Below are 12,145 nucleotides of genomic sequence, written 5' to 3' on the forward strand. Positions count from 1 at the left end.
ACAGGCACGTGCTGTTCCGTGTCAATTCAATTGAATTCAATTCAAAATTTATTGCATCCGTGTCGTTACTGGCGCTGTAGAACTGTCACAAATCTTTGGATCAATCGGGATTCATCAAAATCTCGAAAACAGTCCCTGTAATATCGCGAGTAGCAGTGAAATCACAGTCAGTCAGTTGATCTAGTTGCAGCACTAGGCCTTGGTGTTTAGGAATCAATGACTGACACTACTGACAGCAGTCAGTCAGAAATGGCGCAATCGTTTGAATACGTAGACAAATGTATTTCAGCATTGAATACTGTTAAAACTGATAATGATATGTTTGCGGCTCTATTTATGGTAAATATATTAAACTCAACCTCTTCTGCAAGTCTTGCAGAATTCGTCGGTTGTGGATTACTTCTCTAGACTAGTATGACTAGGGGTTCGGATCAGGTCCAGTTGTAGGCTCTGACCTCATTATTAATTCAGTTTATCAATTTAAATCGATTTCCAAGTGAAACCTCTTTGTGAAATTGAATTTTTAGGTGACTAAGTTGACGAAATCCTCAGAATGCGACGCAGCGACTCGACGTAGAATATTTGACGCTATTGGATTCAAGTTTATATCTCGACTATTAAAATCAGGTAGAATACAAAAAGTGCCTCCTCAGAAATCACGGGTTGTTTGGTTTAAAAGGGGAATAAAACGATGGATTAAAATGGATTTTGAAATGATGTATTTACAGAGAAACTGCCGGAAGGTTGTAATAAAAATGTCTTCCGTTCGATGGCTCTAATTTTGTTGTCTTGTTTCGCTACAGATGAAGAATTGGTAAATATCAGAGACAAATCTAATCACAACTCAGTTCTGCGTCCAGTTCCACAATTAATGGATACATTTGAAGTTAAAATATTTAGATTGAACTTATTTGAACAATTAAATGTCAGACTAAATTAAGAAATGCTGAACTGAGATTTAGAATCCCCAGTTCAAGGTTAAGTTTGACCGATAAACTGTCGATCTGTTCCTATATAAGGAGTATTAACTCATTAATCATACATTCATTTGTAGAGTGTTCATCCTCACATGTTATCACAGATTTCTGCTATCGGTGAAATACTTCTTACCGATTTAAGGTCAGTTTTATTTTACATCTTGCACTGAGAGAAATAAATCCTAAACGTAAATGTGCAGGGTCCAGTTCCACAGTTCTGAGTTAAGACTTAACTCAGAGTTAACTGATTGAAAATGAACTAACTTTAACTCAGAGTTTACTGTAACTCATGACTGTGGAACTGGGTCCAGGGTTACATCACAAAGACCATCTCAGTTCTATAGCCGGTCTAACAACTTGGATTTGACACGAGATTGAGTTAAATCATGACTGTCTGTGCTACTGGATCCTCTGATGATAATTCAAATGTTATTTCAGCGATTCTGAAGATGTTGAAACTGATAAACAGTTGATTTGTGATTGTTACGAATGTTTGACGGCGATCTCCAGACATTGGCAGGGTAGAATAGCGATGATTGAAAAACACACTCTTACTCAACTGTGTCAGGTTTATTTAAATGATTGTTTCGGTAAGATTTCTAGTATTTTTCCTTTGTTTTGTAAAAATCCAAAAACGTATTTAGGGGCTCATAAAATTCACCAATCGGTAACACTCTTATCCTCCATTACATCATTGCTTTTAAAACTTTAATTTGAGTCCGAATTGTTGAAAAAATCTTCCTCTTTGCATCTTTCCTAGAGGGACCTTTACTGAATCTTAATCACATTTTCAGCACCACTTTCGTGAAAATTGAACCCACACTCAGTCGGACCCATATTTCTACAATATCGTATGGTGTTTATTTTAGGAGTTGCTGACGCTATGAAACTCATCTCGCGTTTAGTCGATCATGTTGATGAAATTCCCATCATGTGGCAGTTAAATAAAGAGATCTGTTTTCCGTTCGTTGGGAAACTAGCAGCGAATTTCAAACAAGAAAAGGTTTGAATATCAATGAGTTAATACCATCTTATTGAAGTTATGGAGATTTATTGATTTCAATGGATTGTAATTGAATATTTTAGGGATTGATAAAGTTTCAAGTTTGTAATACCTTGTCCGGTGTGATCGCTTCTCTTCAAGCGGTAAGTTCTTTAAATAAGAAAATATTCAGTTCTAATTTTGATAATGATTCATCTGTTAAATTTTTCTATTTTCAGATGAAAGATAAGATTGAAACGGAACCGTGGAGCTCAGATATAAGACAGGGACTTCTGGATATCTTACAAAGTCGTATCGGTAATTAGAAATAAAACCAGTTTAGCACAAGATTTTCATGACAAGATTCGGTATTTATGTGGTATATAATTTCAGGTAATGAGCAGCGAGAGCCCACGTTACAGCTGCTATCTGTGATGATACGCTGTTTAGGTGTTGAATGGATCAACGATAAAGATGTGAAACATTTCATTCTGTCGGTGAATTTAACTTGTATCGAAGTTCGAATGATTTTAGAGGATTTGAGTTTAGAGCAAGTAAGCGTAGTTTCGTTACTTATAAGAATTATCTTTTTTTCAAAGTTTGACGTGAATCATCAAATATATTTTTGAATTTTCTTCGATAGATTGCGGAGAAGCAGTCGACCCTGACTGCTTGTTACTCGATACTAGAAGATGTAATCACCTATCTGATCGGTGAGCCACCTATATGTGAGGATGAGAATCAGTTTCTACAGGTTTATTCAGTGATAAAGGAAGCGATGAGTGCAGTTATTTATTACCTAAAACAAGTATCGACAACAGCTGAACAGAAACAGGTGATGATTTATCTAGTTTCACCTCAAACCTGCTACAGTTGATGCTGTCAGTTTCCACCAATGCAAGCAGAGTCACTGTAATAATATCTTGAGCGTCACTAAGCGTTAGAGGGATGAAAATAATTATAAGACATTTTGTAAAACCCTAGTTGTATTCACAACTGAGAAATCTATCTGATGAAAGAATGTTTATTTATAGATAGAATCGTACAGTAGATTAACGCAGGCCTCAATTCGCGTTCTCTGTTCGTGGTTAGCTGTAGAAACTAATGCTTTAAAAACCGATGTTTGTGATGTTTTACCGTTCATATTACATCAATCGTAAGTTCGTCTCTCGTCTTCCGTCACTTTTCTGATGATTTGAATTTTAAACGATATTTAAACCGTTATTTCCGTCTCGTTTCTAGCGATGAATCGTGTCGAAAATTGAGCGGTTTCCCCGGTAACGATGATGAAATTCGACCAATCGTGGACGATGTTGATTTATTCCGATTCGTGGTTCCAATTTTGTGTCATTTAACGGCTGAAAATGAATCACGTCACATCATCATAGAACAGAATGCACATCAGTTACTGGGGTTGTATTTTCTCTATCAATGGAAGCTGTTCTTGAAAAATCAGTCGGTAAATGCGACCCTCGCTCAGGAATCTGAGGTCAGTTATAACTTGCAAGACCCTTATTTCTAAGTAGTGAATATTTCTAAAGTTTTCTATGTTGTTTTGATTTCAGGGGGTATTGATTTGTATTTGTGGTATATTTATGAATTTTGCCGTGTTGGAACCACAGCTTGTCGCTACTGATAGTGTATTTGATGAGATGTTAAAGTTTATCCTCGCAAACTTCTCCAATTTAGGTAAGTAATTGATTACCGTTTCCCGTATGCTACAGGACCTCGAGTTCTTGATCAAACCCCCTGTTTCACTCCTGGCAGTTGTGGTGGGTTTGAGGTTAAAGTTAGTTCATGTCCAATTTGTTAACTGAATTGAGTCAAAGTGTTGTGGAATTTGTAGATGATTGTGTTCTATTTGTAGCTGGTAATACTGATCTGATGGTGCTCACATGCAACGCTCTTGTTCTTGGTCTAATGTTTCTACGGATTCAACAGCAGCAGACGTTACAACAATCGGGACTCGATTCCGTAAATGCGTTCTTCACCGCAGCGATTTCATTCCTGAAAAATATTCATCATTTCACCGATAAAGGAATTGAATTAGTAGATACATTTACAACTTACTGGTTTGAAATAGGAGTCTCTGGATTGTACTACATCGCTGTACAAGGTAAGAGAAACATTCGGAAATCATTTAACCAGTTATAGAACCGTTGCGATCATTAGCGGAGCTGCTAACTGTTCCTGATTTACAGTATTTTACTTTTTTAAAACAAGAAATACTGATTAGGTTTGTTTGATGCATACAGAAATATGAAAGATGTTACGGATGGTCTTACCGTTGATTACTGATTAATTTGAACATTTCCTTTCATATTTCAATGAAATGTTACTGCAAAAAATTCAGTTCGTTACTGATAGCACTTTTCAGAGGTTGGCAGCCCTGATCATTAGCCAAGGACTAAATTTAGATATTAGGTAGAGAGGGTTTGTTGAATGAACGTTTTCACTTGAAATGATATCAACTCATCAGGTGGAATACATGTACTGATATGCAATGAAGTGTGTATTTTTTTCCAATTTTAGAGTTGTGTCAAATGATGGAATCACAGAAGTTCAATAGATTGGTTGATATTGTTTATCAGTCAAACTGGCCTCGACAAATAATCACGATGCTTTCTAAAGCTAAAGGTTTGAATTGTTATTTTATCTCATAGTTGAATTGCAAAAGAGAACCCCTTTCAATGATTATAAATTTTAGAAATGGGATTTTGTTTTTCAGACCAAGCAATTTCAGTTGAAAAGGATCAGTTGTCATTGTATGAATCGATACTTAGCACGTGTTTACCCCTGTGCAGTGACCTACAGAAATCAAACGATCAAATATCAACAATAGCCAAGTAAGAATTCAAATTTCATCAATTATCTCTCTTGGTCTTCCCTCCCTCTCCCCCTCCACTTGTGATAATGAATAATGTATTTTCTTGGTTATAGGATCTCCATCTCTCACCCAAATGTCTCTACTCCTCTCACTCTTTATTTCAGCTCTTTCGAAATGATGAAGCTATCAGCTGCCTTGCGGTGATTTAGGAAGCTAAACAAAGTTGCAGATGTATTCGGTGATAATTCAAGCAAACTGAAGCCTGTGGGGTTTGAAGATACAGAACCATGATTTATAGATACAGGAATGGATCTAATTTGCTCGCATTGTGAATAAGGCATTTATAGTTGAATCTGATGCAGGTCTCTTGATAGAACAACTTCAATGAAAAGGAAAACATTGTCAGATTTTTCTTATAAACCCCGAATTTATTTTCTATACATTTTGTTGCAACGCAATGATTAAACATACAATGAAAATAATAATAATAACAGTTCTAATAATTATAATAATACATTTCTTGTAAAATAAATCAATGAATCTATTCGCTACATTTTCTTGGAAGAATTAACTCAGATCTCGCTCTAACGACGACTACATTTTAACCATTTATCCGATATTTCTACCCAAACTCAACTTAATGACATAATGAGGCCTCATTCTAAATTAAAACACATGTACAAAAACATTGAATTGAGATTCATTAAATTGTGCTCGATGTATTTATTAGAGGAACAGGAGTTACGCAGGAACAGGAGTTGAGGAGGAACAGAAGTTACGCAGGAACAGATTTGTGATGATTTTCACCTCAACATGTACACTGAGTTAGGCTTTAAAAAGTACATAATGAGAAGTGAATCAGCTGGATGCCCAGGGAATGCCCAGATCTGTAAGAACCCTGGGGCCAGTTGAACAGTCGTGACTTAAGTCCAAAAGTGGTCTTAAATCTTAAGACTGGTCTTTAAGTTGTTAGATTGGCTATAGAACTATGTTGATCTTAGACGTGTCTTAAGTCTAAGCCATGACTATGCAACTGGCCCCTGGATAACTTGTTCTATCTATAATTGACTTTCACATAAGACTGTTTTACTGTGAAAGTGAAAGGTCAACAGCGTCCGGATCACTGCTATTATTCGTCCCCGCCGGTTCTGACGGACCCGGTTGAGGGTCTTCCGCGGAACGGTCTATAAGCAGCGTTACTAAATCAGAATCAGTCACTTGCGACTCATCGGATCGTGAACTAGTTGATCTAAACTCCGTTCTATTATCATCGGATTGTGAACGGCTACTGCTGCCACCGCGATTAGATGGAGACTTTTTCGAAGATTTCTTCTGAATTTTGTCACAAGATGAATGTTTTTTTCTGATAACGATCGGGTTTAATGTTTCTGTATCGAGTTCGTCTGATATTAATTCATCCTCTTTATTCGGGCTGTAGTATAGAATATTAACACTGATGTGAAGTGGTAATGAAACGCTACGATCTACAGACATAATCACTGACTCCTGAAATAATACAACACACCACTTCATTATCTCCTTTATACCGATCAACTCCGTTCTAGTTTTAGGTGAATTGCACTAAAATTCATTTAGGAAAAATCACAATTTTCTCTGATTCTCAAATTGATATAATACATAGTCTGCTTGTCTTTGATCTACAGTAGACTGCACGCGCTTGACTGATCTACAGTAGACTGCACGCGCTTGACTCTGGTCTACAGTAGACTGACTGCGCTTGACTCTGGTCTACAGTGGACTGCACGCGCTTGACTCTGGTCTACAGTAGACTGACTGTGCTTGACTCTGGTCTACAGTAGACTGCACGCACTTGACTCTGGTCTACAGTAGACTGCACGCGCTTGTCTCTGGTCTACAGTAGACTGCACGCGCTTGACTCTGGTCTACAGTAGACTGACTGTGCTTGACTATGGTCTACAGCAGACTGCACGCGCTTGACTCTGGTCTACAGTAGACTGCACGCGCTTGTCTCTGGTCTACAGTAGACTGCACGCGCTTGACTCTGGTCTACAGTAGACTGCACGCGCTTGACTCTGGTCTACAGTAGACTGACTGTGCTTGACACTGACCTACAGTGGACTGACTGTGCGGGACCAATTATTTTTTTCAGAGACAATATGTGAATTCCGGAGTGTCATCGCATTAATTGGAGTAGGAAAATTTCAAAGACTTCAGTCACATGGGACTCTGTGGCTTCTAAGTACTGAGTCCGATGCTGTATTGCGGTTGATATATAAATACTAATTATTGAATCATTAATTACCTCATCTTTATTTAACGATAGTCTCGTTATTGAACTGGATTTAATGAAAGTCGTCTGCCCGACTGCGTTTAACGAGGCGACCGTAACCCGAAACATTAAATCACGTTTTTGATTGAGACTGACAGAATTCGGACACATTTGACTGTATGTATTCCTCTTAAATACTATCAACCTACAATCAATTAGAAATACAATTTCAACAGAAGGGCGATTAGTACATCGAATAAAGAACAGTATACAGAGATGATTCACCAGGTGACTAGTACTTCAACACTGACTATAGTCCTATGATAGAACAGAGATGATTTACCTGTTTGAGTATGTGACTAATAAATCTATTCCATAATTATAACCAGTCCAACGCCAGCAATACTGAAAATAGACACATTAAATCTGTTCACTTCTATGAATCTAGGCAAGGAATCTGCTGATTCTATTCTATGAATCTAGGAGAGGCACATCTACTGATTTTGTTTGTATGAATCTAAAAGAATCTGTTCAGTTCTATGAACAATCTAGGACAGGAATCTGCTGATTCTATTCTGGGAATCTAAAAGAATATGAAATTTGAGTATTCACACATGTCCTTACCTCTCCTTCCTTACTGAGCACACGGCCGCAGCGTAACGCCAGTTTATAGAATTGATGCTCAGTCACTTCTTCCGTTGGTCTACAATAGATGATGATGATGAATTTAGAGTAATTAATAGTTCAATTGTCGTGATACCGGTAAATCAGATCATACCCTTTATCAATTCCTTGTTCCACTGATAACATATGTTTCCACTGTCGTCTATAAAGGGGTAGCAGCCATTGTTTAGGAATCAGATTTTCTTCTTCCAGTAAATTAGCTGACATCATATCATTGATGACGTGTTGATAACGAATGCCTCGGAACGCCGCCAGTAAATTCTTCGAAGAGTTTCTCAATAATTCTTCTAAAAAACGATGGGATTTTATTTGTGAGTTTATAGATATTACACGGTCCAGATACAAAGTTTCCAAAGTTGAATAGAAATTTGAGTCTAGATTTAAAACATCGGAAATGAACTACAGTCAACCCCGGATATACGGCCCTGGTCCATATCGGTGCAGAACAATTTTGGCGGTACAGAGAGTGTGGCGGTAAATCAGGGGTGTTTTACTGTCTTTGTATAGAGATGTACATTGAGAAATCCTGGCAGTAGGCGGGGGTGACGGTAAATGGGAGGGTTGACTGTAAATTAAACCCTCGGCTCAAATTCTAATGTATGAACTGTGAATGATAAAAAAACTTACTGTTGTGTTTATCTTTAAAGAAGTCATCAGCTGCGCTTCCTAAATGTTTTGAAACTCCCGGCCAATCGGAAACCAGTTGAAGAAATGACCACTAAACGTAAAATTTAAAATCATACAATTTCAGATTTAATCTTGATTCAGTTTTTTTTTAAAGAATTTTTCTATATTATTTTAACGGATATAAATCAATACCTTTTTCAACATGGTATAAATATCCATCTCGACGTGCATTACAAATAGATCGGGGGATGAAATCAAATCAGTCATTAACTCGGGGCTTTAAAAAATAGAATTCATACAAATATTAATCAGACATTACCGACAAACGATTAATTCAGTTCTATAGACTGGTAATATGTTCTCAGGAGTTAACTCACTGGTAGAGTTATCATTGATAGGGTTCGTTCATGTACATTTTGAAAATAGTAAAATGAACTGCTGCTTTACCAACCTCCTCCCCCTCTCCCACTCATTGCGCCATCTAGTGGAATACACCATCTATCCAGCAGTAATTACCTGATTTCACGCAGTAAACTCGCACTTTGTGTCGTCATCAAATTCATTTCTAACCAATCTATACATTTTTTCGTGATATTTTGACATCCATAAACCAATGATGCGTCATAATAGCTGCAAACAGTCTTAGCGCTGAAAATCAAACAGTTGTTTATAGCAGGTTTTATCAGTGTTTTTAAAGACCTTCTATGGCAACAGTTAATAGATCAGTTTGAGTTACCTGATAGTTTCTCTCATTGTATCTGCGCATTGTTGTATTAATCCATCCTTAAACAACACATTGAAAATATCAATTTACCTCGGTGATTCCTCCCAAAGTCAGACAATCTGCTGTCTGTACCCTGCACCCTTTCAGACAGTCTACTGTCTGTACCCTGCACCCCCTCAGACAGTCTACTGTCTGTACCCTGCACCCCCTCAGACAGTCTACTGTCTGTACCCTGCACCCTTTCAGACAATCTGCTGTCTGTACCCTGCACCCCCTCAGACAGTCTACTGTCTGTACCCAGCACCCCTCAGACAGTCTACTGTCTGTACCCTGCACCCCCTCAGACAGTCTACTGTCTGTACCCAGCACCCCTTCAGACAGTCTACTGTCTGAACCCTGCACCCCTTCAGACAGTCTACTGTCTGAACCCTGCACCCCTTCAGACAATCTGCTGTCTGAACCCTGCAACCTTTCAGCTTGGCAGACGGCTTACAGGCAGCAGATTGACTGTTACTGAGTTGGATGGGGTTAAGTAGAATGAACTGACTCTCATAAGAATTGCAGACCTACCAATTGCAATAAAGTGGCTGCAGCTAGAATTCTGTGAACTCTTGAAGGTCGTATTAATACATCATCTCTGTAGAGAGAGCCGAATGCAACATGAAGGGCTACAATAAAACACCGATATAAACGGTTTAACAGAGGGCGCTTTAGACTCGAGGGAGGGGAAGAGGGGTGTTATATATCTTACCATTTTCATCTATATTAGGATCTGGAATTTCACTCATATCGATAACAGTTTGATTTGATTCTTTCCATGAACCGCTAAACATACACGCAAAATATCCCGACTAAAAACAGAAAAACACCTGTAACACTAATAACCGGTATATGGACTCTAATCCTGATCAAGCGAGATTTCATACCTGACACAAATAAACTTTATGTAGTTTCCACTCATGATTGAAAGCGATAACTGTGATGTCACTGTTCTCTCCATTGACAAACAATGTCTCATAAATATACTTCGATGTTGTCTTCAACTTTTTCCTAGAGGAAAGAAAAAATGTACCATGAAATGTCAAAAATTGGGTTAGCCATTGGGTGGGCCACGAGCTCAGCGTAAATAGTCTGTCAACTGAGTATGAGGTGGTCCATGGTCCCAGCACTGGGCAGGGGCAGGGTTAGTCAGTCTGTGGTTTAGTTTCACAATCGGATATTTTCACAAACCACATGTATTGGTATAAGCCACACTGATTATAAAAAGCTTACCACCAACGATTGAACCAGGGCAGGGAACTGGAGGTGCAGCAGTTGAGTTGAGTAGCTTAGCCATCGTTCCCTGGAACCCATAAACAACGAATGGTGTTCTGACTACAGCGGCAGCTGTTGTAAGGGGGGGACAGAATATGTCATCAAAGGGGACAAGAATAACTTGAAGCCCGTGGAATGAAACATGATGAAAGCGAAACTGAAACTGGACTGGATGTTGTTGTTAAGTTGTTGTCACCTTTTAGGAGTATGTAAATCAATATTTAAATACGTTTCCTCCTCTCCAGCATCTTTTGATCCAGTCTCTTCATCTTCCTCTGACGACGATGAATCTTGTTCTGATCTCTTTCTTTTCACTGATTTTCTCGAAGGTTTTTCCGGTGAACTCAAATAAGTTCCCATTTTCTCTACCGGCGTGAAGTGAGCACTGTGGATTCGGTAGCGGTATCACTCGATTCAAATTTATTATAAATTTTTTAGAGGTTTTTAATGTGTATTTTTTGCACTGTTATTGAATAAAAAGATATTTTACGTTAAAATAAAATTATGAATATACAACTTATTTCATCAAATTCATTTGTAGTTGTTATTGTACGGACACGGAACCGGACTCGGCGGTAACGTACACGGTTGTCCATCTTCACCCGTCAAGGGATTCGGCTAACCTGGTGGAAGCGAGTTCGGGAGTGATACCGGACCCCTGGCAAGCGAGGATGTAATAGACTGAGCGCCTAGACTGGTTGCCTGTTGATGCTATGATGAACTTGTATCCGGATGACATCCGGATGATCGCGTGATCGATGAAAGAGTGTAATTGGAGACATCCGGACGCGTCCGGATTGAATAGAGTCCGCGTCTCAGAGAGTGCTCCCCTGATGCTGAATAGAGGATGTACAGGGGTGTCCCGGGTTCGAATCCAGTAATTACTGATACTGGTTCAGAGTGGTCCTGAGATGCTGGAACAGGGGTGTCCCGGGTTTGAACCCGGCCGGGTACTGTCCGAGAGGATGTACAGGGGTGTCCCGGGTACGAACCCAATAATTACTGAAAGTGGTTCACGAATGGCCCTGATGCTGAATAGAGGATGTACTCTGGGGTGTCCCGGGTTCGAACCGTGTAAATACCGGTTCGAAACCATACATATTTTAACCGTCAAGTGCTGCCCCTATACATATCGTTGACGGTGAATATATGAACTAACTTATTACTCGCGCGCCGCAGTAGGAATCAGTTAATTCACAAATTTACCGTTTATTATACACATAGGGGCAGCACCCAACAATAAATGACCGACTGTATGTACTGAATAAGAATCGAATAGATTCGTAATTAAGAGTGAGAGCCATCACAGGTTTCACTCACTCACACTACTGATCACATTTTGGGGCTGCTCTTATTGGCGTTTCAAATTATACCCTCTGAAATTACATCCATCATCCGAAATATTTCTGTAGGTTTTAAACATGGGTCAGTGGTGCTGTAATCTTTTTCCTAAATTCATGATCCACTAAAATTATTTCATCTTCAAATCAATATCACCGAGTAGGCCACCCCTCATCACAATCTGAAATATTAAAAAAAGAAACAGACTTGGGGCAAATTACCAAAAGCGTATGTTCGCTATGGCAGGACTCGAAACTATGGTCTCCAGTTTACCAGGCGGGAACTCTAACCACTAGACCATAGATCTGTGGTAATCACTCGTGTGTGTAAGTTTGTCTCGTATGTGATTTTGTATGTGTTCATTTTGCTTAAAATCGATTTTCAGAATGCATCTTAAACAGTTTGTCAAACAGATTAA

The 12,145-nt window shown here is 38.7% G+C and overlaps 2 protein-coding genes across 2 annotated transcripts; one reads left to right on the forward strand and one right to left on the reverse strand.

Annotated features, from left to right (window-relative positions):
* Positions 1–88: 88 nt before the first annotated feature.
* Positions 89–5,274, forward strand: LOC141905620 (neurochondrin-like). The gene is made up of 17 exons (XM_074794571.1): positions 89–339; positions 528–627; positions 729–814; positions 1,055–1,119; positions 1,416–1,567; positions 1,847–1,980; positions 2,064–2,123; positions 2,199–2,277; positions 2,353–2,513; positions 2,603–2,794; positions 2,994–3,115; positions 3,202–3,448; positions 3,525–3,648; positions 3,827–4,075; positions 4,492–4,596; positions 4,688–4,805; positions 4,951–5,274. The coding sequence occupies exons 1-17, from the start codon at positions 217–219 to the stop codon at positions 4,988–4,990; spliced, it is 2,157 nt and encodes a 718-aa protein (XP_074650672.1). The 5' UTR covers positions 89–216; the 3' UTR covers positions 4,991–5,274.
* LOC141905621 (germ cell-less protein-like 1) lies at positions 5,213–11,008 on the reverse strand. The gene is made up of 13 exons (XM_074794572.1): positions 10,583–11,008; positions 9,999–10,122; positions 9,824–9,923; positions 9,643–9,740; positions 9,085–9,131; positions 8,865–8,996; positions 8,541–8,625; positions 8,349–8,439; positions 7,816–8,008; positions 7,662–7,740; positions 7,381–7,442; positions 7,071–7,242; positions 5,213–6,292 (listed from the first exon to the last, which is right to left on the reverse strand). The coding sequence occupies exons 1-13, from the start codon at positions 10,744–10,746 to the stop codon at positions 5,873–5,875; spliced, it is 1,767 nt and encodes a 588-aa protein (XP_074650673.1). The 5' UTR covers positions 10,747–11,008; the 3' UTR covers positions 5,213–5,872.
* Positions 11,009–12,145: the final 1,137 nt, after the last annotated feature.

This window comes from Tubulanus polymorphus, chromosome 5 (genome assembly GCF_964204645.1).
Source record: "Tubulanus polymorphus chromosome 5, tnTubPoly1.2, whole genome shotgun sequence".
Classification (NCBI taxonomy): domain Eukaryota; kingdom Metazoa; phylum Nemertea; class Palaeonemertea; order Tubulaniformes; family Tubulanidae; genus Tubulanus; species Tubulanus polymorphus.

What these genes read in the sequence shown, in the direction of transcription:
- LOC141905620 (XM_074794571.1), top strand. Translation starts at nt 217, where the DNA reads ATGACTGACACTACTGACAGCAGTCAGTCAGAAATGGCGCAATCGTTT. An exon ending in TCGCTACAGATGAAGAATTG is followed by an intron (nt 815 to 1,054) that starts GTAAATATCAGA and finishes ATTCATTTGTAG; the next exon opens with AGTGTTCATCCTCACATGTT. An exon ending in AGGATTTGAGTTTAGAGCAA is followed by an intron (nt 2,514 to 2,602) that starts GTAAGCGTAGTT and finishes TTTCTTCGATAG; the next exon opens with ATTGCGGAGAAGCAGTCGAC.
- LOC141905621 (XM_074794572.1), bottom strand. Translation starts at nt 10,746, where the DNA reads ATGGGAACTTATTTGAGTTCACCGGAAAAACCTTCGAGAAAATCAGTG. An exon ending in CAGCCACTTTATTGCAATTG is followed by an intron (nt 9,132 to 9,642) that starts GTAGGTCTGCAA and finishes GTGTTGTTTAAG; the next exon opens with GATGGATTAATACAACAATG. An exon ending in TTAGTCACATACTCAAACAG is followed by an intron (nt 7,243 to 7,380) that starts GTAAATCATCTC and finishes AATTGATTGTAG; the next exon opens with GTTGATAGTATTTAAGAGGA.